Below are 23,115 nucleotides of genomic sequence, written 5' to 3'. Positions count from 1 at the left end.
ACTGAAGATGAGATTTTATTTCATTGCACGATGTGCAATGACAATAAAATAAAATAAACAACCGGCGTAGCATTGCCTATGATCATGTGATTTGGGTGCTTTCCATTTGACATGTACTTACATCATCTGCAGCGTCCTGGGATTATGTGATCGCCATTTGCAACCTTCCTGGTTGGCTTCCAGCAAACCAAATCAATCCTGAAGCCATATTCGCTTAATGACCGCATGTTTTACTTAACAGCTGCAATGATTTACTCAACAACCATAAGCAAAATCATAAAAGTGGGCCTGACTTACTTAATAACAGTCTTGCTTAACAGCAAAAATTCTGGTCTCAATTGTGGTTTCTAGACACACACACACACACACACACACTCACCGCACCCTGATTTGGGCCTGGAAGGCATTCTGCATCAACCTGGAAGCCAAAACTAGGCACAGGGGCGCTGTGCAAGTCCCCAGAATGCATAGCAAGTGCCCGCTGCATGTGCCCCACCCCCTGCGCATGTGTGGTACAGACCCGAAGACCAGCTGGCTGGGGGAGGCATGCACACATGCATGGTGGAGCTTGGCTGGCGTGACCACAGAGAGGGGCTCTGCATGTATCTGTGGCACCAGAAGTGGGTTGCTCCCAATTCAGTCGAACCAGTAGTGGAATTCAGGCCTGGGTCGCAGAACCGCAGCATGCCAATAAGCGACGGGGGCTGCAGGTGCCGGGCAAATGAAGTGCTCCACTCTACCTAGAGGGAAAGAGGAGGCAACCACCAGGAGCAGCCTCAACACCCGCCAGGCCACACGGCAAAATGGATGCGATGCACCCATCCGAATTGAGGCACGAGCTGCCGCCGCCGCAATTCCCTCTCCACTGCCGCCTCTCTCCCGTCCATCGTGCATTTCCTTCTGCGGAGGCCGAGTCTACCCCCGAGACACTCCTCTGAGGGCCCAGGAGACACTTATTATTCATGACCGCCGTTAAGTTGCTTGTGCGGTGATTGGCTGGGTCTGCTGAAAGACGGAACTGGCTTGGTAGCGCAGCCACTCTGCGACAAGTTTGAATGGAGTCCTGGGCCAGGGGTTGCTGGTGGTGATGGCGGTGGGGGAGGGTTTTTACCTGCCCGGCTTGCCAATTCCTCTCGGTCCTGAATTGCATGGTGTCATTTCGGCTTCGTTGCTCGCCCCGGCTGGGCAGTTTCATTTCGGGGGAGGAAGGCAGCTGTCAGAGCCGAGGATTCATCACACTAAAACACTGCACGGCATTTGGAAACTACTGCACGGTGTTTTCTTTTCACGTGCGTGGCCGTGCAGCCGCGCAGTTTAGAGGGAACATTGGCCATGCCCCCGAACTGGTTCTCTCGATGCTGGAGAGCCGCCAACATTTTAGTTTTTAGTGAATGCATGTGCGCAGTTCACTGTAAATTGTTCTGCGCATGCACGAAGAACAATTTACATTGAACAGCATGCGCTGTGAACTGGTAGTAAAACCGGCAGCAACCCAACCCTTGTGTGGCATGTGTGCCATAGGTTCGCCATCATGGGCCTTAGTGAAAGAATCTGATTGCATTGAAAATGTATGGGAGAAATTAATCCAATAAAAGCAAAATAATTAGTATTAAAATTAGCAGGGATTAAGAGCAAATAAATAGGCTAATTATAGCTAAGGTAACTGGTGACTTGAGAAATGTTTCCATATACTGCAAACGAATACTGAACTTTCCAAGTCGATGTAAACATACCGTATTTTTCAGAGTATAAGACACACCAAGGTTTTGAAGAGGCAAATTTTTTAAAAAAAGTTTTTGCACTCTGCAGACCTCCCCAAAATGGCCCATTTTTCACGAAAATGGACCCGCTTTTTGTAAAAAAAAAAAAAGGGGGGGGAGGGCATTCATAGCCTTTAGGAGGCTTGTAGAATGCTCCTGGGCCCCCCAAAAACGAGCAAAAAGCAGCCCTTTATTGTCAAAAAGAGGGCATGCATAGCCTTTAGGAGGCTTCCAGAGTGCTCCTGACGGCTGAGGGGACAAAAATGAGCAAAAAATGGCCCATTTTTCGCTCATTCTGCCCTCCCCAGCCCCAGGAGCACTCTGGAAGCCTCCTAAAGGCTATGCATGTCCATTTTTGCAAAGGGGTGAGTTTTCAGGAAGCCAAAAATGCTGTATTCAGTGTATAAGATGCACCCAGATTTTCACCCTCTTTTTTGAGGGAAAAAAGTGCGTCTTATATTCCGAAAAATGCAGTACATAGCTTTCATTTTTAAGTAGATAGCACTACGCAGCACTAATTGAGAGATTAGGCTACAGGGAGACACATAATCCCATGCTATGCGTCAGTTTAGTGTGCTAACCAAGTTTACCCCAACTAAAAAGGCAGAGATTACAGTCTTGCTTTGGATGTACATTTCTGTTGTCTGGGTAAAAGCAAGCATGGCAATATTTATATATCTGTTGACATAATAGGTTCCATTCTGCTAGTTCCAAACATTGTGTGTAAATTATATGCATATATACTTCAGTGAAAGAAGAAAAAATTGTTGCCCTGAGCACCATGGCACTTACTTAAATGTGTTTAAGCTGGATCATGGTCATGTTTATTTCGATATAGGACAATGAGTGAGGTTGTGTAGCGGAATGGAAACCAGAAACTAATCCATCTAGTTATAGATAGTCCTTGATTTACAACCATTTGTTTAGTGACAGTTAGGAATTACAACAGCACTGAAAAGTGACTTATGACCAGTTTTCACACTTAATGGCCATTGCAGCATTCCCATGGTCACGTGATCAAAAATCAGCCACTTGGCAACCAGCATGTATTTATGACTGATGCAATTTTCGAGGATCATGTCAGAAGTGGTATTCAGCAGGTTCTGACTAATTCTGGAGAACCGGTAGCAGAATTTTTGAGTAGTTCGGAGATGTGGTAAATACCACCTCTGATTGGCCCCACCCCCATCTATCCTCTGCCTCCTGAGTCCCAGCTGATCGGGAGGGAATGGGGATTTTGCAGTAACCTTCCCCTGCCATGCCCACCAAGCCACGCCCACAGAACTGGTAGTAAAAAAAATTGAATCCCACCACTGGATCATGTGATCACCTTTTGCAACTTTCTGACAAGTCAAGTCAATGGGAAAGCCAGATTCACTCAGCAGCCATGTTACTAATCCACAACTGCAGTGATTCACTTAAGAACTGGGGCAAGAAAGGTCATAAAATGGGGCAAAACTCAGTTGACAACTGTCTTGCTTAGCTCTCAATTGTGATTATAAGCCCAGGACCAGCTATATTTATAGCACCAGCTGAGGTGCTCAGCTCTATAAAATGGTAAATGTGTATTAAATTGATTTATGTTCCATTGTAAAAAAGGGGCTTGTAAGAGGGGGGAAAGCAATGCTAATGAGCATTTTAAAGGTGAATTGTGGGGCTTGGCGCCTGTATTTGCAAGTCAATGCATTCTCCCTTTTTCATTCTGATGCCGACTGCTAAGCAAGCTTTGCTAATAGCATTTGACTGTTAATCATTAGATTATTTCTCAGAAAATGGGACTCATGGGTGGAAAAATAGAAGGGATTAAAATTTTTCCTAATGCTTTCTTATCAAAACAGTAGGCTCAAAACAATTCTGTGCAGGGTTTGGTTGGCAAGATCCTCCTTGTGCTGACTCGCAAACAGGCTTCAGCTCTGCGTGTGCTATTACAGACACCTCCTCCTAAAAAGGGTCAAGCTCCCACAAGCAGGACCCCACAATAGATATCTGATCTCTTGCCTTTAGGTAGCTAAATTTGGTCTTAGGCTAGAACTTGGCTGAAATCTTACAGAGAGGCCTGAGCTAGGGAAAGATATTCTGTGCAGGCAATAAGGGAGACTTACAAAATAGCCGAGTGCCCATCCCATGGGCAAGGGTGTAAAAACCCTGAACTGATGGTTCAGACATGTGCTGTTTACTTCCTTGGTGTTGTTGTTCTTAGTTGTGAACTTGTGTCCGACCCATCGCGATCCCATGGACCACGTTCCTCCAGGCTTTTTCGTCCTCTACCATCCTCTGGAGTCCATTTAAGCTCACGCCTACTGCTTCAGTGACTCCAGCCAGCCACCTCATTCTCTGTCGTCCCCTTCTTCTTTTGCCCTCAGTCTTTCCCAGCATTAGGCTCTTCTCCAGTGAGTCCTTCCTTCTCATTAGGTGGCCAAAGTATTTGAGTTTCATCTTCAGGATCTGGCCTTCTAAAGAGCAGTCAGGGTTGATCTCCTCTAGGACTGACCGGTTTGATCGCCTTGCAATCCAAGGGACTCACAGGAGTCTTCTCCAGCACCAGAGTTTACTTCCTGTCTTTTCCCAAAGCAGGGCTTGAAGCTGAGCAGTTGACTGTTTACACAGTTGCCAACTCTGGTCTGAGTTCTGCCGAGCCCAAGGTTCACTTTTCAAATTTTGCATCCCTTATACTGGGTTTTAAATGTTTAAGGAGTACTGTACATCCTTAATTAAGATATTAGCTTTTCTTCTTTTGTGTCTTGTTTTTATAAAACGTACTTTATTAGTGTGGACTTGCTTTAAAAATATGGTAAAATGCCAAGCGCTACTTTTGATGTGTTGAATATAAAAAGGATAACCCTTGTAGATTTTGGAATTGACTTTGTCCATATGGAATCCAGTCCCAAAATGGAGATGGTTCATGTGTGTGTGTGTGAGTATGTGTAAATAAGGTAATATGTCGGCAGCTGAAAAAAGGAGAGAGGGAATACATATATTGCATTTAATATTTTCCCACATCAGAAAATATGCAACATTTGAAAGTAATGGAATTGAAGAAAAGCAGATAGTGGGGAATAATTAAATGCAGTGAGCTCAGACACGATGATAACAAAGATAAGAAGCTCTTTTGAGCTAGCAGCGTAGAAAAAAAGTATCCGTGTACATTGCTTAAAATCTGTTTTTTCAGTGAAATACTGGTGTCATATTTGTACATACCTGGTTGCAATGGTGTCTTAGTATGGTGGTACAAAATAAGAACGCCCTGCCTACATCATGCCAAAATATTCCGGTTTTATATTCCACTTTGTGTAATATTCAGTTACCTGAAATGGGCCCCAGAAACATATTTGCACGAATATAACTGTTGAAGTATTTATGTCAGGCACGAATAATCAGGATCACACATAATTTCCAGTTCAGAAGGTTTATTGCTCAAAGCTATATACAAGAAGCTAGTCAACTCACCGTCAACACGAAATTAGCACTAAATAAGACAACAGAATTAAAAAAGGGCTGAATTTAGAGCGTTTATAAACACATAACAATTCTAGACTAAGTCCTCTCTTGACTCCACCCCTAGACTCTGCTGACTCTTCTCCTATATCTGTGATGGCGAACCTATGGCACGCGTGCCACAGGTGGCACGCGGAGCCCTCTCTGTGGGCATATGAGCTGTTGCCCCAGCTCAGCTCCACCGCGCATGTGTGTGTGCCTCCCACTGACCAGCTGATTTTCGGGTATCTGCCACGCATGCGCAGGGAGCAGAGTGCATGTGGGAGATGCACGTGCATTTGCGAGGCGTGCAGTGCCCCCCCGGCCCATTTTTGGTCCCAGAAGCTTCAAGAAGTCCTGCTAGGACCAAAATGGGACATAGGGGTGGCACACATGTCTAGGGGAGGAGCGCAGGGGGTCTCACGCATGCGTTGCATTATGGGTTTCGGCATGCGACGACAAAAAGGTTAGCCATCGCTGTACTAAGCATTCAGCACCTTATTGTGGGCAACCTATTGCAATATGTACTTCTAACACGTTCCAGACTCTTTTCAGGGTTAACTCAGATAGCGCTGTAAAATATAACCTGGGGCTGTTAAGTATTTAGGAACTTGTGATCATTCATAGCCTCTCCTCTCTACAACTTTCAGAGTTTACAATAATTGTACATTGCACATTCCCTGCAAACCAGACATTTTTTTGCTCTAATCAGGATGAGTGGATTACACTGAAGGCTTTTCATTTCCAGAGAACATCATACGTTTCTGGTTGAATAGGTTTTGCAGAAGAACTGCACAAGCCTGTGAAGTGTAAGTAAAGAGAGTGGAATCAATTTACTGTATATATCACAAGTCATTATAGATCTTGGGTATATTCCTTTGGAGGGATTCCGGGCAATCCCGACCCCTTCACTACAATGAGCTCCAATATTAGCAGATCTGTTCTGACAGCTCTGGGTCAATATTGATTGGTTGGTGGCCTAGCAATATCGGTCTCTTAGTCTCTTGGTCAGTTGATATTCCTGTAGCAAAAATAGCCTATATTTTCTCAAGTTGCTGCACTGATGCTTCCCACCAAGCTTTGTTGAACCTTCCTGTATCCAACAGAAAAGATATTGAGGGTGTCTTCCTAAGAGATGACTAAATTGTGATTTAAATAATTTGATCCTTCTGATGAATGGTTTAAATAAACCCCCTCCCTGCTAATAATGCACTGTTCATTGTCTCTTCTTCCTTCTTAATACATTGATGTTCCTAAATGCAAAGCCCAGAAGGGGTAACTGCTTAGGATTACTGAAGCCAAAGAAACAAATAGGTTTTTTTCTGACATGCATTTCTGAAGACTAGAGTCTTATTATTCCACCAGCTCACTTAAATTCAGTTCTGTTTGGTATTTATGTGGTTAATGGTTCTGTATCAGTAAGGGTTTTTCCCCCCTCTCTTAAGTTCTGGATGAGCACAACTCCAGCTGACAATTAGAATATGCTTAGTAAAAAGGTCAGTCATATAAGGGAGATAGATGGGATTGTGGACAAAGTTCATCATTTGAAGTATTTTGCGTACAGTAACAACGCATGCACACACACACACAGACACACACACACACCGCCAAATACACTGAGAGCATCAAAAACTTCAAATGTATCTACTATCTCATTCATTGGACTGTTTTAGGAATTGCTGCTCTCCTTGGAACTAATGTACAGGTAGTCCTCAACTTATGACCATAAGAGAGTCCAAAATTTCCTTTGCTAGGCAAGACAGTGGTTAAATGAATGTTGTCCCGTTTTATGACCTTTCTTGCTACAGTTGGCCAAATAAAACACAGTTGTTAAGGTGGTAGCACAATTGTTAATGAATCTGGCTTCTCCATTGACTGCTTGTCAAAAAGTCACAATAGATCAGGAGTGTCAAACACGTGGCCCGCAGGCCAGATACAACCCACTCAGGCCACGCCCACCCTGTCCCCACAAGGGCAAAAACAATCCTGATACGTCATGATATGGCCTGTGATGCGATCAGGTTTGACACACACACACACACACACCAGCAATAGATGACCACATGACTCCGGGATATTGCAACTCTCATAAATAAATGCCAATTGCCAAGGGTCTGAATTTTGATCACATGACCACGGGGATGCTTCAACAGCCACAAATGTGAAAGACAGTCATAAGTCACATTTTTTCACTGCTGTTGTAACTTTGAATGTTTACATTCATTACCAAATGAACGGTTGTATGTCGAGGACTACCTGTGTTCCAGGAAATTGTTACATTTCTCAATTTCTACTTTGACCTTCCTTTGTTCAACATATTGTAGGAAATGACCAGGCCGAGCCTGAAGGAGGGGTCAAACGCATCATCAGTCTTGAGTCCCTTTGAGCCCACAAGAGATCTAAGTGCAGCCCACCTTAAATTCTGTTGATTCTTATTTGCCACCAATTTACTTTGACAGCTTGTAGTTCAGATTCTTGCGGAGAGCTTAAGCTTGCAATAAATTTTATATGCATGTGAACTGCCTTGAACTGCCTGGATTTCCTGATTTCCCAAGCTCGACACATGTCGTGACTAAAGCAGCTCGTCCCTAGAAATTTTTTGTCAGAAAGTCAAGGCCACAATCTTTTTCCTTTTCTTTTCTTTCCAGTTACTTTTGGGATAAGGAGGGTGGGGGAGAGGAGGAAATGTTAGTATTGCATTCTATAATATACAAGCCAGATCTTTTGACGTAAAATTATTCTTGGCTTCAACGGAGGAAAGACTGGGCTTTGGGAGCAATCTGTGTTTATGCAGTTTTAAAGAAGAAAAGTATCTCTGCAAGTCAGAAAACTCGCAAGCGTTTAAATATTATGCTATTAAAGTGGTCGTCTGGGGAATAGCTTAATTATAACAAAATCCTTTATGCTCTTGTTAAGCACCATTTAAAAATAACAATTTAAATGTCAGTTCACGCAGCTGAAGAACTTGTTTTTTATAAAACCCCCGAAGGCTGTAATATTATGTTGTGGAGCTTTGTTGTGGGTACAATCTCAGTTGTAGTACTTTGAGAAATGGGCATCTCCATAGTTCCAGGATACGTTCCTCATGAGTAGCTCGGACTACTCATTCTATCTTAAATTGCAGGATCTTTCCCTTTTACATTATTAGCAACTCCAACAGAGTTCTTCATATTAAAAATCACACCACAATTTGATACTAGCTCTTTGTTCAGCATTGTCTAACAAGGCTAAACAAAATGGAAAACAGCAAACTTTGAAAAATACCCAGTTTGGTCACACAAATATTTACAGCTGTATCTAATTCCAATAAAGGGAAACCAGTGCTACAGGACTAAAAAACTGTATTAAGAGGTTTTCCACTCCGCTAAATTAAAATCACATTCTGTTATGAAAATAGTTAAGGAACACACGTTTTAGCTGGATGGTATTTAACTAAAAACCTTCCCAGAATTGTACTGAGTTTCACATAACTGCAGATGGTTCAATTAGTTTCACATGCTGTTTTTTTGTTATAACAGTTATGAAACATTGGGAAACTTTGACTTCTATTTGCAGATAGATCCCAAGGAATTTCCAAGCTCCTTTGAAGATATCTTCAGTGCTTCATTATAATTTTTTTCTTCAGTTGTAATGCCCAGGTTATACATAGAGTCCATAAAGAAATCCCAGGACTTCAGGCTATATGTCAGGCTTATGACGTTGATTTCAACTCCAGTGGTGGGATTCAACATTTTTTACTACCGGTTCTGTTGGTATGGCTTGGTGGGCATGGTTTGGGCATGGCAGGGGAAGGATACTGTAAAATCCCCATTCCCTCCCGATCAGCTGAGACTCGGGAGGCAGAGAATAGATGGGGGCAGGGCCAGTCAGAGGTGGTATTTACCGGTTCTCCGAACTACTCAAAATTTCCACTGCCGGTTCTCCAGAGCTGGCCAGAACCTGCTGAATACCATCTCTGTTCAACTCCCAAAATTCCTGAAACAGCAAATAGAAGAAGGTGATGGTAAACCATGTCCATAATGTTGCCAGAAAACAATAGTTTGCAGGATATTTTCCCTGTGTAAAATGTCCCAGCTAGATCAGATCTGGCGCCTCCACAAACTGAACTGAGCTGACAAATGAGCTGTTTATACAATCCATGGAGCATTTGCAGTCACTGGCTGCACTTAGAGTTCAAAACCTGTGTTTATATATGCAGTAGGTTGAAATGCTACTCACCCTCCTCCCTATATTCTTGAGATCATTTCATATGGGAAAATTTACAGCTACCTCATACTACAATTTTGTCTAGATAGTTATCAAAGCTTTCTAAGGGGACTCTGTATAAAGGATTCACCAAAGATGATATTATAACAACAATGTAGGATATGAGCAGCCTGAGCTGGAAGGCAGGGTTAAATGTGTCATTAGTTTGGAATCATTGCACAGCCATAAGAGACCCAAGTCCACCCCAACCTCCCATGAATTATTTTGAAACTTATCTAGTGCCAATTTAGCTTTGGCCATTAGTTGACCAGGTTCTTGTGTATACGTAGCAATATTAAACTCTTCTGTGTCAGGCACAAGAAACAAGGCTGTTTAAATGAGAACAAGTTTATTCCATGCTAGCGCTCTACAAGAATCTGATCTACTAAGGGTCAAGGCAGATTGGTAGATTAGAGTCAAAGAAATTCAAGGTGGGCTGTATTTAGTTTTTTTGTGGGTGCGAAGGAATTCCAAACCAATGACATGCTTGACCCTTCCCCTCGAGTTCAACCAGGCCACCTCCTACATCCTGTGCTCTGAACTCAGCGAGTGTCCCTGGTCCTTTGCACCTGAAACAATCAGCTTTTAGCATCGTTACCGTGGTAGTTTCCATGATTAGTTTTAAATGTGCTACTCACTGTGAAGATGTTTTCTTTAAGGATTTTGTGAAAAGAAAATAAACCTATCACCTAAATACACTTTTCCCTTCTTTTTGCATTGCAGTACAGAATTGGACAGCTGTACATGATCAGTAAACATAGCCATGAGCAGAGTGATCGTGGAGAAGGTGTGGAGGTGGTACAGAATGAGCCCTATGAAGATCCAAACTATGGGAATGGTCAGCTGACAGAAAAACGGGTCTACCTGAATAGGTAAAAATTCCTGTAAGCCTCCTGCCATGGCACCCTCCCCTAATGCATGTGCAGTTTTGGGAAGTAAACTGTGGGTTTAGTGCACTTTGCGCCAATCCTCTGTGGCTTTATGAGAACCATACGGTAGGACATACCCTGAGAATGGCCAGGACTCCTACAAATTACATGTTTACTGGTTCAGATATGTGGCCAGTCGCTTCCTTCCTTCAATGTTAAAAACTTTGGAGAAAGGAAAGTTGTGAAAATGAACAGTCATGTCAGATACCGATGGGCTCATACATTGTGCTAAGTACAAAGCAGTGAAAAAGCAACTGAAATTATAAATAAAATTAAGCAAACTATGTGTTCACACGGGGAAAAAATCCCCACAGAACAGATAGTCCTCGACATAAAACCATTCATTTAGTGACTGTTCAAAGTTACAGTGGCACTGAAAAAAAAGTGATTTATGAATGTCTTTCACACTTAAGACTGATTAAAATTTAGATACTTGCCAACTGGCATGTATTTATGACAGTTGCAGTGTCCTGGGGCCGCGTGATCACCTTTTGCGACCTTCTGACAAGCGAAGTCAATCGGGAAGGTATATTCACTTAAAAACTGTCTTTCTAATTTGACGACTGCAGTGTTTTATTTAACAACTGTGACAGGAAAAGTCGTAAAGTGGGATGGAACTCACTTAACAGCTTTCTTGCTTAGCAGTTGAAATTTTGGGCTCAGCTGGGGTCACAAGTTGAGGACTAGCTGTACGTATGTGGCCTGGATCATCAGTGGGAATTGGTACTGATCAAAACTTGTGCAATTTACAGGTTACACTTATCAACATTTGTGCAGATTTGCATGAGCAACCCCCCCCCCCACAATGTCAAAGATTTATGTCAGGTTGCTATGTAAACAAACTCTCACTGAAATCCAACACGTTATGTGAATGCTTGAAGATAATTTTATGGACCTGAGTATAATCATGCTAGACTTTCTGCTCAAAAGGAATCAGAGATTAATTTGTTCGGGTTTTTTTCTATGGTTTTCAGACCACAGTATCTGATGCATTAGATACAACAGAAGAGAAAATGATATTGCCATAACTTGAGGCTTAGCGAAGTAAATACATCTGAAACTCCCAAATCAGTAACAAAAACCTTTGCAGGGGAAAAAAACTTGCCTTTAAAATAAAATTCTTTTTGGTACCAAGGTCAAAATCTGACCTTGTTTCCATTTGTTCAACCTCAGCAACATGGATAAAAATCAGTCTGGCTCATAGCATACAAAGAACTGCTTACGACAGGAATATCCAACCTAGCTTCATAAGAAATATATTTTAGTGAGCTCCTTAGGCAGCAAAATATCTTGGTAAAAAACAGCACCCATCATGAATGATTACTAACCTTGGGCATCACTGCCCCAAAGCACCACTATTAATGATTTATCGAGTGAAATACTTTTTCTTGTCTGATACTTTCTTAAACAAAGTCTGCATATTTTGTAAGATACTTAAACCTTGTTACTTTTACTGTCCTTCAAGAGATATATTGTGGTTTCTAAAAATTATACATATTGCTTCATCTACCACTGTCATTTGATTAGTGGTGGTCTAACTAAATATTGATGCCTTCCTTTTTTTGCCTGGAAGCCTGGGGTCGATGGACTTCTATTGAGCTTGTGACCTTGGTAACAGACATAGCAACTATGTGCCCCTTACATCATGCAGTGCAGCCCTAGAAATCTTGATACTTCTGACCTTTTGTAAGTGTAGCATTTACGTTACCAGCTACGTTCAAGTTGAAAAATCTGTGGAGGCAAAATGTTTCTTTAAGCTCAACCATAGCTTTGCCCTCAAAACGAGAACTGAGTATGTAAATCAGCCTTGCGTACAGACGTCTCATTCCAAGCATGTTTAGAAATATACAATAATACAATAGTAGAGTTGGAAGGGACCTTGGAGGTCTTCTAATCCAACCCCCTGCCTAGGCAGGAAACCCTATACCGTTTCAGACAAATGGCTATCCAACATCTTCTTAAAGACTTCCAGTGTTGGGGCATTCACAACTTCTGGAGGCAAGCTGTTCCACTGATTAATTGTTCTAACTGTCAGGAAGTTTCTCCTCAGTTCTAAGTTGCTTCTCTCCTTGATTAGTTTCCACCCATTGCTTCTTGTCCTACCCTCAGGTGCCTTGGAGAATAGCTTGACTCCCTCTTCTTTGTGGCAACCCCTGAGATATTGGAACCCTGCTATCATGTCTCCCCTAGTCCTTCTTTCTATTAAACTAGACATACCCAGTTCCTGCAACCGTTCTTCATATGTTTTAGTCTCCTGTCCCCTAATCATCTTTGTTGCTCTTCTCTGCACTCTTTCTAGAGTCTCCACATCTTTTCTATATTGTGGCGACCAAAACTGAATGCAATATTCCAAGTGTGGCCTTACCAAGGCCTTATAAAGTGGTATTAACACTTCACGTGATCTTGATTCTATCCCTCTGTTGATGCAGCCTAGAACTGTGTTGGCTTTTTTGGCAGCTGCTGCACACTGTTGGCTCATATTTAAATGGTTGTCCACTAGGACTCCAAGATCCCTCTCACAGTTACTACTATTGAGCAAGGTCCCACCTATACTGTACCTGTGCATTTCGTTATCTTTATCTGACTGGAGAAAAATGAAGAACCTATTGAGATAGATGTTTTGGAAGGGATTGTCAGAGCTTGCATGAGATTGGATGCTCACTTACTTTTACAGGCATCAGTGGAACAGCTAAGTAGCAACAAAATATTAGAGTTATTTGCCAGACTTGGTTTGTTCAAAGAAAAAACCCAAGAAAGTCCAATTGCCTCTTTTGGGACAACCATGACCTGGATGATTGAGAATCTTCATAGACATTTGCCAGGCTGAAAGTTTGCCTCCAGCAGGCCTGATGTTACAAAAGGTGGGGAGAAAGTACTTTAATCAAAAAAAAGTATCCAGGAAAATGCCTTCAGCATAATTCCTCATCCACAAATAATATCAGGAAAATAACCTGCATTAGAATCCCACAAAGAGGAATAGTTTCTTTAGACCAAGCATTAACAAGGCTTGGAGGCCACAGTATAGGCCATGGAGGTCAAACTCATGGCATCAGATTGCCATCACGTGACGTTTTGTGCTCTTTTTCTCTTTCATAGAGCTAGGTTGGGTGTGGCCTGCGCATGACGCATCCAGCCCACGGGCCGCCAGTTTGACACCTCTGGTATAAGCCAAATAGATGTTTTCCAAGGGAAGTTACTTGCCTGTGAGAATAAAGTGAACCAGGATTTCACCTCAGAACATGTTTCACATCTGTATTTCAAGTGAGGCAATGCCATGCAGATCTCCACATAAAATAGCCTAGTTCTAATAAAAAAAACCATTATTCAACATAGATTTAAGATTTGCCGAGTGTCGTTCTTATGAATTTTGCCTTAATTGCTTTTGTGGTCATTTTATCTTTAATAGCATAGAGTGGATGCTGTAGAGTAGGAGGCTTAGTACCTTTGCTCTAAATAATTTAACTACTGTGGGACAGTTATTACCATTTGCTATGAAAAAAAATTATAATGTTCTAAGCCTTTGGGGCACATTTATTGTAATTTCTCAGATGTTGTTGTTTCCAAGTACTAGGAAATTGAAAGTGGGTTGCTAAATATTTGAAAACCTTAATCTGTTTAGTGTGGACACCATTTCCCCCAATTACGATGGCAGTTGGAACATCTCTTATTCAATATGACTACCTCCATTTTAGAGTGAAATGAAGGTTCTTTTTTTATTATGGCAGAGTATTGTTAGTGGCTGGAGACTGGGTATAGGGTCTCTTGCTTGAGCAGAGTTCCTTCCAAATCTGTTATTCTGTTATTCTAATCTCTGCTGAAGGGTAAACTAATTCATGGAAAAATCATCTGCAGAATGGAAGATGGAAATGGGCTGATGGAGGGGGAATATAAATTTAAAGAAGCTGTACTATGGGATTGATGTGCAGATACTCCCCGACTTGCATCAGTTCATTTAGGGACCGTTCAAAGTTACAACGGCATTGAAAAAGGAGATTTATGACTATTTTTCACCCCATTGCAGCATCCTCATGGTCACTTGATCAAAATTCAGCAACTGTCTTATAGTTATGACCATTGTGGTGTCCTGGGGTCATATGATTACCTTTGGTGACCTTCTGATAAGCAAAGTCTAGGAAGAAGCAATGTATGGCTTTGAAAGCTGGACCATAAGAAAAGCTGAGTGCCAAAGAATTGAGGCCTTTGAACTCTGGTGCTGGAGAAGACTCCTGCAAGTCCCTTGGACTGCAAGGTGATTAAACCGGTCAGTCCTAGAGGAGATCAACCCTGACTGCTCTTTGGAAGGCCAGATCCTGAAGATGAAACTCAAATACTTTGGCCACTTAATGAGAAGGAAGGACTCCCTAGAGAAGAGCCTAATGCTGGGAACAATTGAGGGCAAAAGAAGAAGGGGACGATAGAGAATGAGGTGGCTGGATGGAGTCACTGAAGCAATCGGCGTGAGCTTAAATGGACTCCAGAGGATAGTAGAGGACAGGAAGACCTGGAGGAATGTTGTCCATGGGGTCGTGATGGACACGACTTTGCAACTAACAACAACAAAGGGAGAAGGGAAGCCAGATCCACCTAACAATCGTATTATTAATTTAACAACTGCAGTGATTCACTTAACAGTTGTGGCAAGAAAAGTTGTGAAAACGGGGCAAAATTCACTTAACAAATATTTCACTTCACAACATACATTTTGGGCTCAATTGTGGTTGTAAGTCAAGCATTTTCCGTAATAGTTAAATAAGATGATACATCTCCATTTTAATAGTGTTTAGAGTGGGGAATGATAGAGAAGGATTTCATCATCAAAGCAAGTAGGAATTCTCATGCAAGGCCATAATTGGTCAGAGTAAATGGTTGATCTGTAGTTCTGGTTATCAATCTCTTGCAGAACATCTCTATCTAGGGATTAAATCCAATGCTATCTTCAGCTCAGAGAAGGCAGCACAGGGAGTTTTTCATTCAGCAACTGCTGTATTTTTCTGCGGGATGTTATGCAATGCATTGGTCAAAAGTTGACCCATTAAGTATATGAGGCTGGCTTGTTCTTCAGCTGGCGCCTTTGCTTAGATAATCCAATCAAGGAACTTATTATAGAAGAATTTAGCACACAATTTACTTTACTAAGCAAATTAGGCCAAAGGTTAGTGGGATTGAATTATTGCAATTGCAATTGTTATAGATTGACCCGCTCTCTGCACATCTTGAAGGAACGATCAATACGGTAAATAAAAATGCTAGCACAGGATCATATATTGTTCAGAATTGTGTTTGAAGCATTCTGCTTAGGCTGAAGGCCACACCCTAGGTAGCCGCAGCAACTTTATACTTTTTCAGATAAACAGTGGGTTTTGGAATTTCCTGGATTGATGGCAGAAGGCCAGTCAAGGAGGGAACCAGAAGTCACCAATTGGAAGGCCTGCCTCATTATTATTATTAAATAGTTCATAGAGGTGGTTGACTTATATTTGTAGGTAGGCTTAGAATCCTGGCCCTAGAACTGAATTGGACATCAGAGGACAGGAGAGCGTTGTCTTTGGGCTGCTTTGTATCAGTTTTTTCCCAGTTGGCCAATTGTTGTATCAATTTCTCTCCCTACCCCCCACCCCAATTGTTTCAGATTCTTTTTCATGACACAATAGTGAGCCAGTTTAGTCTAATGGGTGAGATGCTGCCCTGAAACCAACAGACTGTGAGTTCTAAGTTTTCTAACCTTGCCTTAGGCATGAAAGCCAGCTAAGTGACTTTGGGCCAGTTTCTCTCTCCCTACCCCCCCCCCCCCGTCTCCCTCACTCTCACTCTCTCCCTCATTCTCTTTATAAAAATAATAAAAGTGAGGGTTTTTAAAAATATATCCTAAGAATATTGTTTACTGTCACATCCGGCCTTGTTGTTCCCTTTTTCCCATCCCCAGATTGAAAGTTTACCTCATCCTTAGCTGTAGTCTGATAGCAACCACAAGGTATGGTGAAAACTGTAATGGTTTGCCACATCTTATTTCAGAAATGGAGTGTCTAATACTCAGAGCCTCACTTATTGGTTGTTTAAGGCCGATGTGAGCATGCTCTGTCTCCACCATTCTGTAGTCAGCCATGTCTGCCGTCATTCCGCTACTGTCTCCTTAAAGAGTGGAGAGAGTGCTGTGCCTACAGTCCATTGGCACCATACATTGATGCTAAACTACCCAACCATCAGTATTGGTACAGCATAAGGAAGATGATCTTGACAGATAGGCCAGATCTGTTACTAGGCAGTAAGCAGAAACGCATGACTTTTCAAAACTAGTAGACAGTCTGTATAATGGGCTTAAATCTCCCTTCCCATCCAATATCTTACAAAGCAAACAGAAATATTGGCCTGCAGTTGTACAGCGTAGCAAATTATTATTTTAATTTTAAGGTACTTTCTATCTTAAAGAAGGCATTGACCACCCTCTGTTCTCCATCACCCTTTTCAAATGCCAAGAAAGGTGCTAATTGTCTTTCATTACTTAATATAGTTTCAGTTGAAATCGGGTATTGAAAGCAATGCTGAATGCCAAAATGCATTGTTCCATTTAAATCAGTTAAATTACTGAGGGTGTGAGTTCCGTTGCCTTCAACTGGTACAGTGTATCAGTTTCACAGATGATAACTTGGACATCTGTTTAGGGTATCCAGAAAAAGAAAGTTTTTAATAAGTTTTCATTCCATCTTGCATGAAATTTCCCAAACCCATGTGTTAATATTTTGTATAGCCCCAATTCACATTGCATTCACTTTTAGATTGATTTGGATTTTAGATCAAGTCAGTTTTGAATGTTAGCAACCATGGATATATTTTACATGATTAAATTGATTATTAATTTATAAATTGTAAGCCAGCTTTTGTCTAGGTAGATACTAGAATAGAGGAGAGGAGAGTAAAGGAGAGGAGGGGAGAGGAGAGGAGAGTTGAAAAGGACCTTGAGCAGGAGTGGGTTTTGGCAGTCACTACTGCGAGTTTGCTCGTGGGTGTGCTGCTCATGCACGCAAGCTTAATGTGTGTTGTGCTCGCATGCATAGTACAATTAGACGTTCTATGCATGTGCCAAACTCAAAATCAAGATGGCGGCACCTATGGCGCTGGCTGGAGAACCAGTTCGGGGGCATCGCAGGCCTGGGTCGCTGCCGGTTCCAGCGTCCCAGGCCGCCAAACCACTACCGGTTTGGCCGAACTGGTAGGAACCCACCACTGCCTTGGAGGTCTTCAGGTCCAGCTCCCTGCTTAGGTATCTCATACAGATACATTCATATGGGTATAAAAGGGGGAGGAAGGCCCATCACAATCAGACCTGCAAGATTCTGCAACTTTAACCACTCTCAGTAAAAGTGATCTTCGCTTCCTATGGAATTGATTCTTAGTCTCGTGTGCCTGGGGGGGTTGATGGTACTATAAATGGTTTTACTCTGTAGCCTTCGTGACCCTTATAAGGCTGACATTCCGAAAGAGTGAAAAAAATATAACAGGCTGGAGTAGCAGAACAATGCAGACTTTTCATTGCATCCAAGGTGTATTGAACCCAGGCCTCCTAAATCGATGCTTCACTCTAACCGGTTGCTGTTTAGTCTGCGCTGATCCTGCTTAATATATTGGCAGTGATGGTGTTGAACTTTCTATAATGAACGACTTGTAACTCAAAGCAAACATGAAAAAACAGCTTGGCAGTTGTTTATTGCAAGAGTTTGAGAGTTTGTGGCATCCCCTGTCGTCATAATGGATGTTGCTTAATGTAAATGGTTTAAAGACAGTGATGAAAACACACAGAAAAAAAATGTGGGGATTTTTGTTGTTGTTATTCATGGAATGAGAGGTGGGAATTAACATCCATCATTAAGAAATCGTTCATCCTACAATGACTGCATACCGCATGGTATGTGGTATAGGTAAAGGTTCCCCTCGCACATATGTGCTAGTCTGGGAGGCAGTGCTCATCTCTGTTTCAAAGCCAAAGAGCCAGCACTGTCCGAAGACGTCTCTGTGGTCATGTGACTGGCATGACTAAACGCTGAAGGTGCACGGAATGCTGTTACCTTCCCACCACAGGTGGTCCCTATTTTTCTTCTTGCATTTTTACATGCTTTTGAACTGCTAGGTTGGCAAAAGCTGGGGCAAGTCACAGGAGCTCATTCCGTTACATGCTGCTAGGGATTCGAACCGCCGAACTGCTGACCTTCTGATCGACAAGCTTAGCCACTGAGCCACCAAGTCCCTGGTATGTGGTATAGAAGACCTGAAATACCTGGTCCTTTCTTCTTCTCCCACCCCTTCTCCTTGTTAGATATTTTTGCTTCTTCCCCTTTCCCTGCTTTTGTAGTGTGCGACTTGAGGAATAATTCTGGAGGAGTCAAGAATCTATACTTTTTATGCTATTGGCTTGGTCTAATAAAGTTACAGCAGTCCTCAATTAGCAATTGCCTTGTTTAGTGACTGTTCACAATTGTAGTGGTGATGAAAAAGAAACCTTGGCGACCCATCCTTGTGTTTACCAATTTTGTAGGTCTGAAAAGCAAAGGAAAGCTAGTAAGATTGTAACATTGTGGTATTTCACTTAACAATTGCTTTGCTTAATGACCAAGTTGGTCACTGAATTGTTCACTAAACAAGGATTACCTGTTCAGGAATACTCAGTTCTGGATATTCATTTTTTTCCCCCTTTTGCTTTTTTAACTAACATACCCAGTTCTCTACAATTTAAAAAATGTTATGCTTGCAGGCAGGCAGGCAGGCCTGATTTTGGGAATATTTATTTATCACTAGTTTGACAGTATTTTTAATTTATTTGTCAGTAAAATCAAATGACTCACGGCGGTACCACCAGATTGCAAAACAAATCCAGGTGGCTCATAGCTTATAGTCACAGCAAAACAGCACAGTTCAAATAAAACCTTATAATAACGTAAAAATATTTTCTTAAAGACCCATTAATCTTCCAGGAAAGAACGTCCGTCTCCTATGTTTGCCCTGTTCACTACCATCCCACAAAACACCTTATGAAAAAGGGCTGTTTTTGCTTATTTTCTGGAGGAGATTAGGTGGGGCCAGACTGCGCCTCTGATGGTAGGCAAGAAAGTCTGCTCCTGCCACCCCTAACTTCCTAGAGGGGAAACTTCCTTTCCAATACTGCCCATATAGGACTGGCATCTTCAACTTGAAGGTGTCTTGGTGATATTTAGGAGCCAGGCCATATAGAGTTTTACAGATTAATATCAGCATCCTCAAACTTATTGGAAGCCAATGCAGCATCCACAAACATGATTGTAGCGATTCTCAGATACAGTAGACAGGCCATCCTATAGTGCAGTGGTTGTAGGTTCTGAAAGGTTTTCAAAGGCAGCCCCAGACCAACTGCATTGCTCTAGCCCGGTGGTGTCAAACTTGATTTCATTGAGGGCTGCATCAGGGTTATATTTAACCTTGGGGGCCCAGGGGGGCCGTGGCCAGTGTAGGCGTGACTGGGAGCACATGTGGCGGCCCGAGCGCTCTGCCAGCAAAAATGGGCTTCCGAGCTCTAGTTTTGGTTGTGACAGCTTCCTGCAACCCTCTGCCAATGAAAGCAGGGCTCAGACAGCCGCCTGCAGCCTTCCCAAGCTCAGTTTTCTCTGGCAGAGGCACCATGGTCCAGTCCTTTACTTTTTCCAGGGTGGCCCCGTGGGCCAAATCTAAGCATCCTGCAAGCTGGATCCAGCCCCTGGGCCTTGAGTTCGACACCCCTGCTCTAGTGAAACCTCAAGGTGATTGTGGCCCCCTCAGTCAAGTCCCACTTAGCAGGCAAACCAAGAAGCGACAATTACACAAATGTGAGGAAGATACATCAGACTTAAAGATTAAATAGACTCTCCATCTTGAATCTCCCTTCCCATACAATACCTTGCAAAGCAAACAGAAATATTGCCCTGCAGTTATACACAGTGGCAGATTATTTCAATTTTAAGATACTTTCTATATGAAAGAATATATAAACCGCCCATCACACTTTACAAATGCCAAGAAAGGTGCTAATTATCTTTCATTACTTAATATAGTTTCAGTTGAAATTGGGTATTGAAGCAATACTGTATGCCAAAAAGGAATTTTTCCATTTAAATCAGTTAAATTACTGAGGGTGTGAATTCCTTTGTCTTCAACTGGTGCAGCCTATCAGTTTCACAGATGAGAACTTGTAAGTCTGTTTAGAGTATCCAGAAAAAGAAAGTTTTTAATAAGTTTTCATTCCATCTTGCATGAAATTTCCCAAACCCACATGTTAATATTTTGTATAGCCCCAATTCACATTGCATTCACTTTTAGATCGATTACGAGTCGCCATCAAGTCAGTTTTGAATGTTAGCAACCATGGAGATATTTTACAGGATTACATTGATTAAGCTTTATTAATTTATAAATTGTAAGCCAGCTTTTGTCTAGGTAGATACTAGAATAGAGTGGAGTGGAGGGAGGGGAAGACAAGACAGGACAAGGCAAGGCAAGGCAAGGCAAGACAAGACAAGACAAGACAAGGCAAGACTTGGAAGGGACCTTGGAAGTCTTCAAGTCCAACCCCCTGCTTAGGCAGGAAACCCTATACCATTTCAGACAAATGGTTGTCCAGTCTCTTAGAAGTTTCCAGTGTTGGAATCTAGGCACATTAGTGCCTTCTGGAGAATTTGACTGTAGTTATGACTAGCTAGCATGTTCAGTGGTAAAGGGTTGTGGGAGCTGCAGTGTAAAATCTCTGGAAATCTCTCTGTCGTAGTCCATGGGTTATTATTTCCTTGACATGCAGAAGAGTTCCTGTTAAGGCAAGTAAATACAAAATGCATTGTCTGTATGTACAGAGAGAGGGGGATGGATAATGATAGTTTATCAAGACATATGAACCTAGCTCTAGTGTATGCTTTGGCTTGAGAAAAAAAATCTATAAGAGCCATTGTGGTTAGAAGATTGGATTCGAATTTGGCAAACATACCAAAATGATTTAACTGTGATGTTAAGGGAGATTGATCTGCTCTCCCTTCCACTAGTATCACCATGTTACATTTAAATGTATTTAAGATCATGAGTTCAAAAATCAGTAAAGTGATACATGCAATGGGTGTTTTGAAAGGCTTATCAAATAATTACAAATGCCCAGTCGTATACTGCCAAAATTACGGTAACAAAGAGGCAAAACTAAATATTGACCCCACACAGAAATATTTTAATTGTAATCTCAATTTGTTTAAGTCAAGCATTTGTGGGAAACCCAAATAATTGCCTTTCAAGAGGGAAGGCTGAGTACATTTGCCAAATATGTAGCAATAAAGGCAGGTGCTGTTGAAAGTGGAGAGGAGTCATCAGGGGAAAACCTGGAAAAGGCTACTAACCCCTCTTCTTCGTCTCACTTTCCAATGTATGTTTGTGTAGTAGGAAGCCTCTCTGTCCATGGAGCCTCTCCCCACAAATGAAGAGTGCATGGAGAATCTCCATAAATAGCGAAGACTACCATACAGTACTGCCGTCTGAATTGCAAACTCCAAACACCAACCAGGAGGCAGCAAAGAGATACACAAAAAATGAACTTTGCTGCCATCTGGTGGCTCGCTAATTTCCGTTTGCCTTCCAGGCTTGCAAAAATCCCCAATTATTTTCTTTTTTGAAGACAGAAAGAGACACAGCTTTAAAGTTCTTCAGTTTTCATTATAGCCCCATAGAACAAGCTGGCTTACACAGAGCCATCTACAGCATAGCAGGTGCCTCTGCCCACTAACCTGGGCTGAGAATCATGGACCAAAAAGAATCTTGCTATAGAGCAGGGCTGTCAAACTCCCGGCCCACGGGCCAGATGCATCAAGTGCTGGCCACACCCACACCCAGTTTAGTGAAGGGGGGAAAAAGTCCCGATATGTCACGTGATGCCGCCGTGACACTGTCAGTTTGACACCCCTACTATAGAGTAAGCCTGCAAAAGTTTATACTTAGAGTCTTGCAAACAGATGCATGAAAGAGAGGACTGCGTTTGTATATGTGGGCTGGAGATAATTAACTTTACAAATTAGTTTCCCTATTTTGCAGGCAAGTCTTAATCAGTAGTTATTAATTCAATTAACATATTTTGCTTTCTGGGACAAGGAAAGGTGGGTGTGTATGGGGTGGCTTCTTTGAAGGTAGGTAGTAGATAGAGGCATACAGAACCATGTATACAAATGCATTTATGCGCAGGTGTGTCACATGTGCATGTAGAGGGGATACCTGCAAACTGAGCCGTAAACTGGGCTGGGATGACCAACAGTCAAGCACAGGGGAGTCAAAGACAAAGGCAGGCAAATTATTGTAGTCAACTAGTGTATAACTTGAATATGAATCTGCATTTCAGAGACTTTAAAGGCTCACTATTCCCAATATAACAAGCTTTCTTGTTTCAATGCTGGCTGGAGAATTCTAGAAGTTGCAAGTCCACAAGTCTTAAAATTGCCAAGTTTGGAGACTCCATTAATTCAGCCAAGGCTTTCTCAACCCAGTTTTCTCCAGGTTATTTCAGTCCCAAGGTGTCTACAGGTCTTCTGATTGGGGACAGGTTGGCTTGGCATAATAGGGGCATATCTAAATAAATTTTAGCACCTTTGGCTTTTTGTCCCCTACTTGTATCAAGGGAAAAAGAATACAATTTGGGGGTTTGCTCACAGTTCATCACAGTCTCCTACCTTGACTGGACTTGGAAG

At 42.1% G+C, this 23,115-nt stretch overlaps 1 protein-coding gene across 1 annotated transcript in view; it reads left to right on the top strand.

The window, feature by feature from the left end:
- Positions 1–23,115, top strand: part of PITPNC1 (phosphatidylinositol transfer protein cytoplasmic 1) — a 179,204-nt gene that overhangs the window by 80,751 nt on the left and 75,338 nt on the right. The window contains exon 2 of the mRNA XM_081934410.1: positions 10,203–10,351. Coding sequence (XP_081790536.1) covers positions 10,203–10,351 — 149 coding nt within the window. The remainder of the gene's footprint in view (positions 1–10,202; positions 10,352–23,115) is intronic.

The sequence above is a fragment of the Natrix helvetica genome (assembly GCF_964273705.1).
Source record: "Natrix helvetica genome assembly, chromosome: 1".
NCBI classification, from domain to species: domain Eukaryota; kingdom Metazoa; phylum Chordata; class Lepidosauria; order Squamata; family Natricidae; genus Natrix; species Natrix helvetica.
This window is presented reverse-complemented; position numbering and strand designations above follow the sequence as displayed.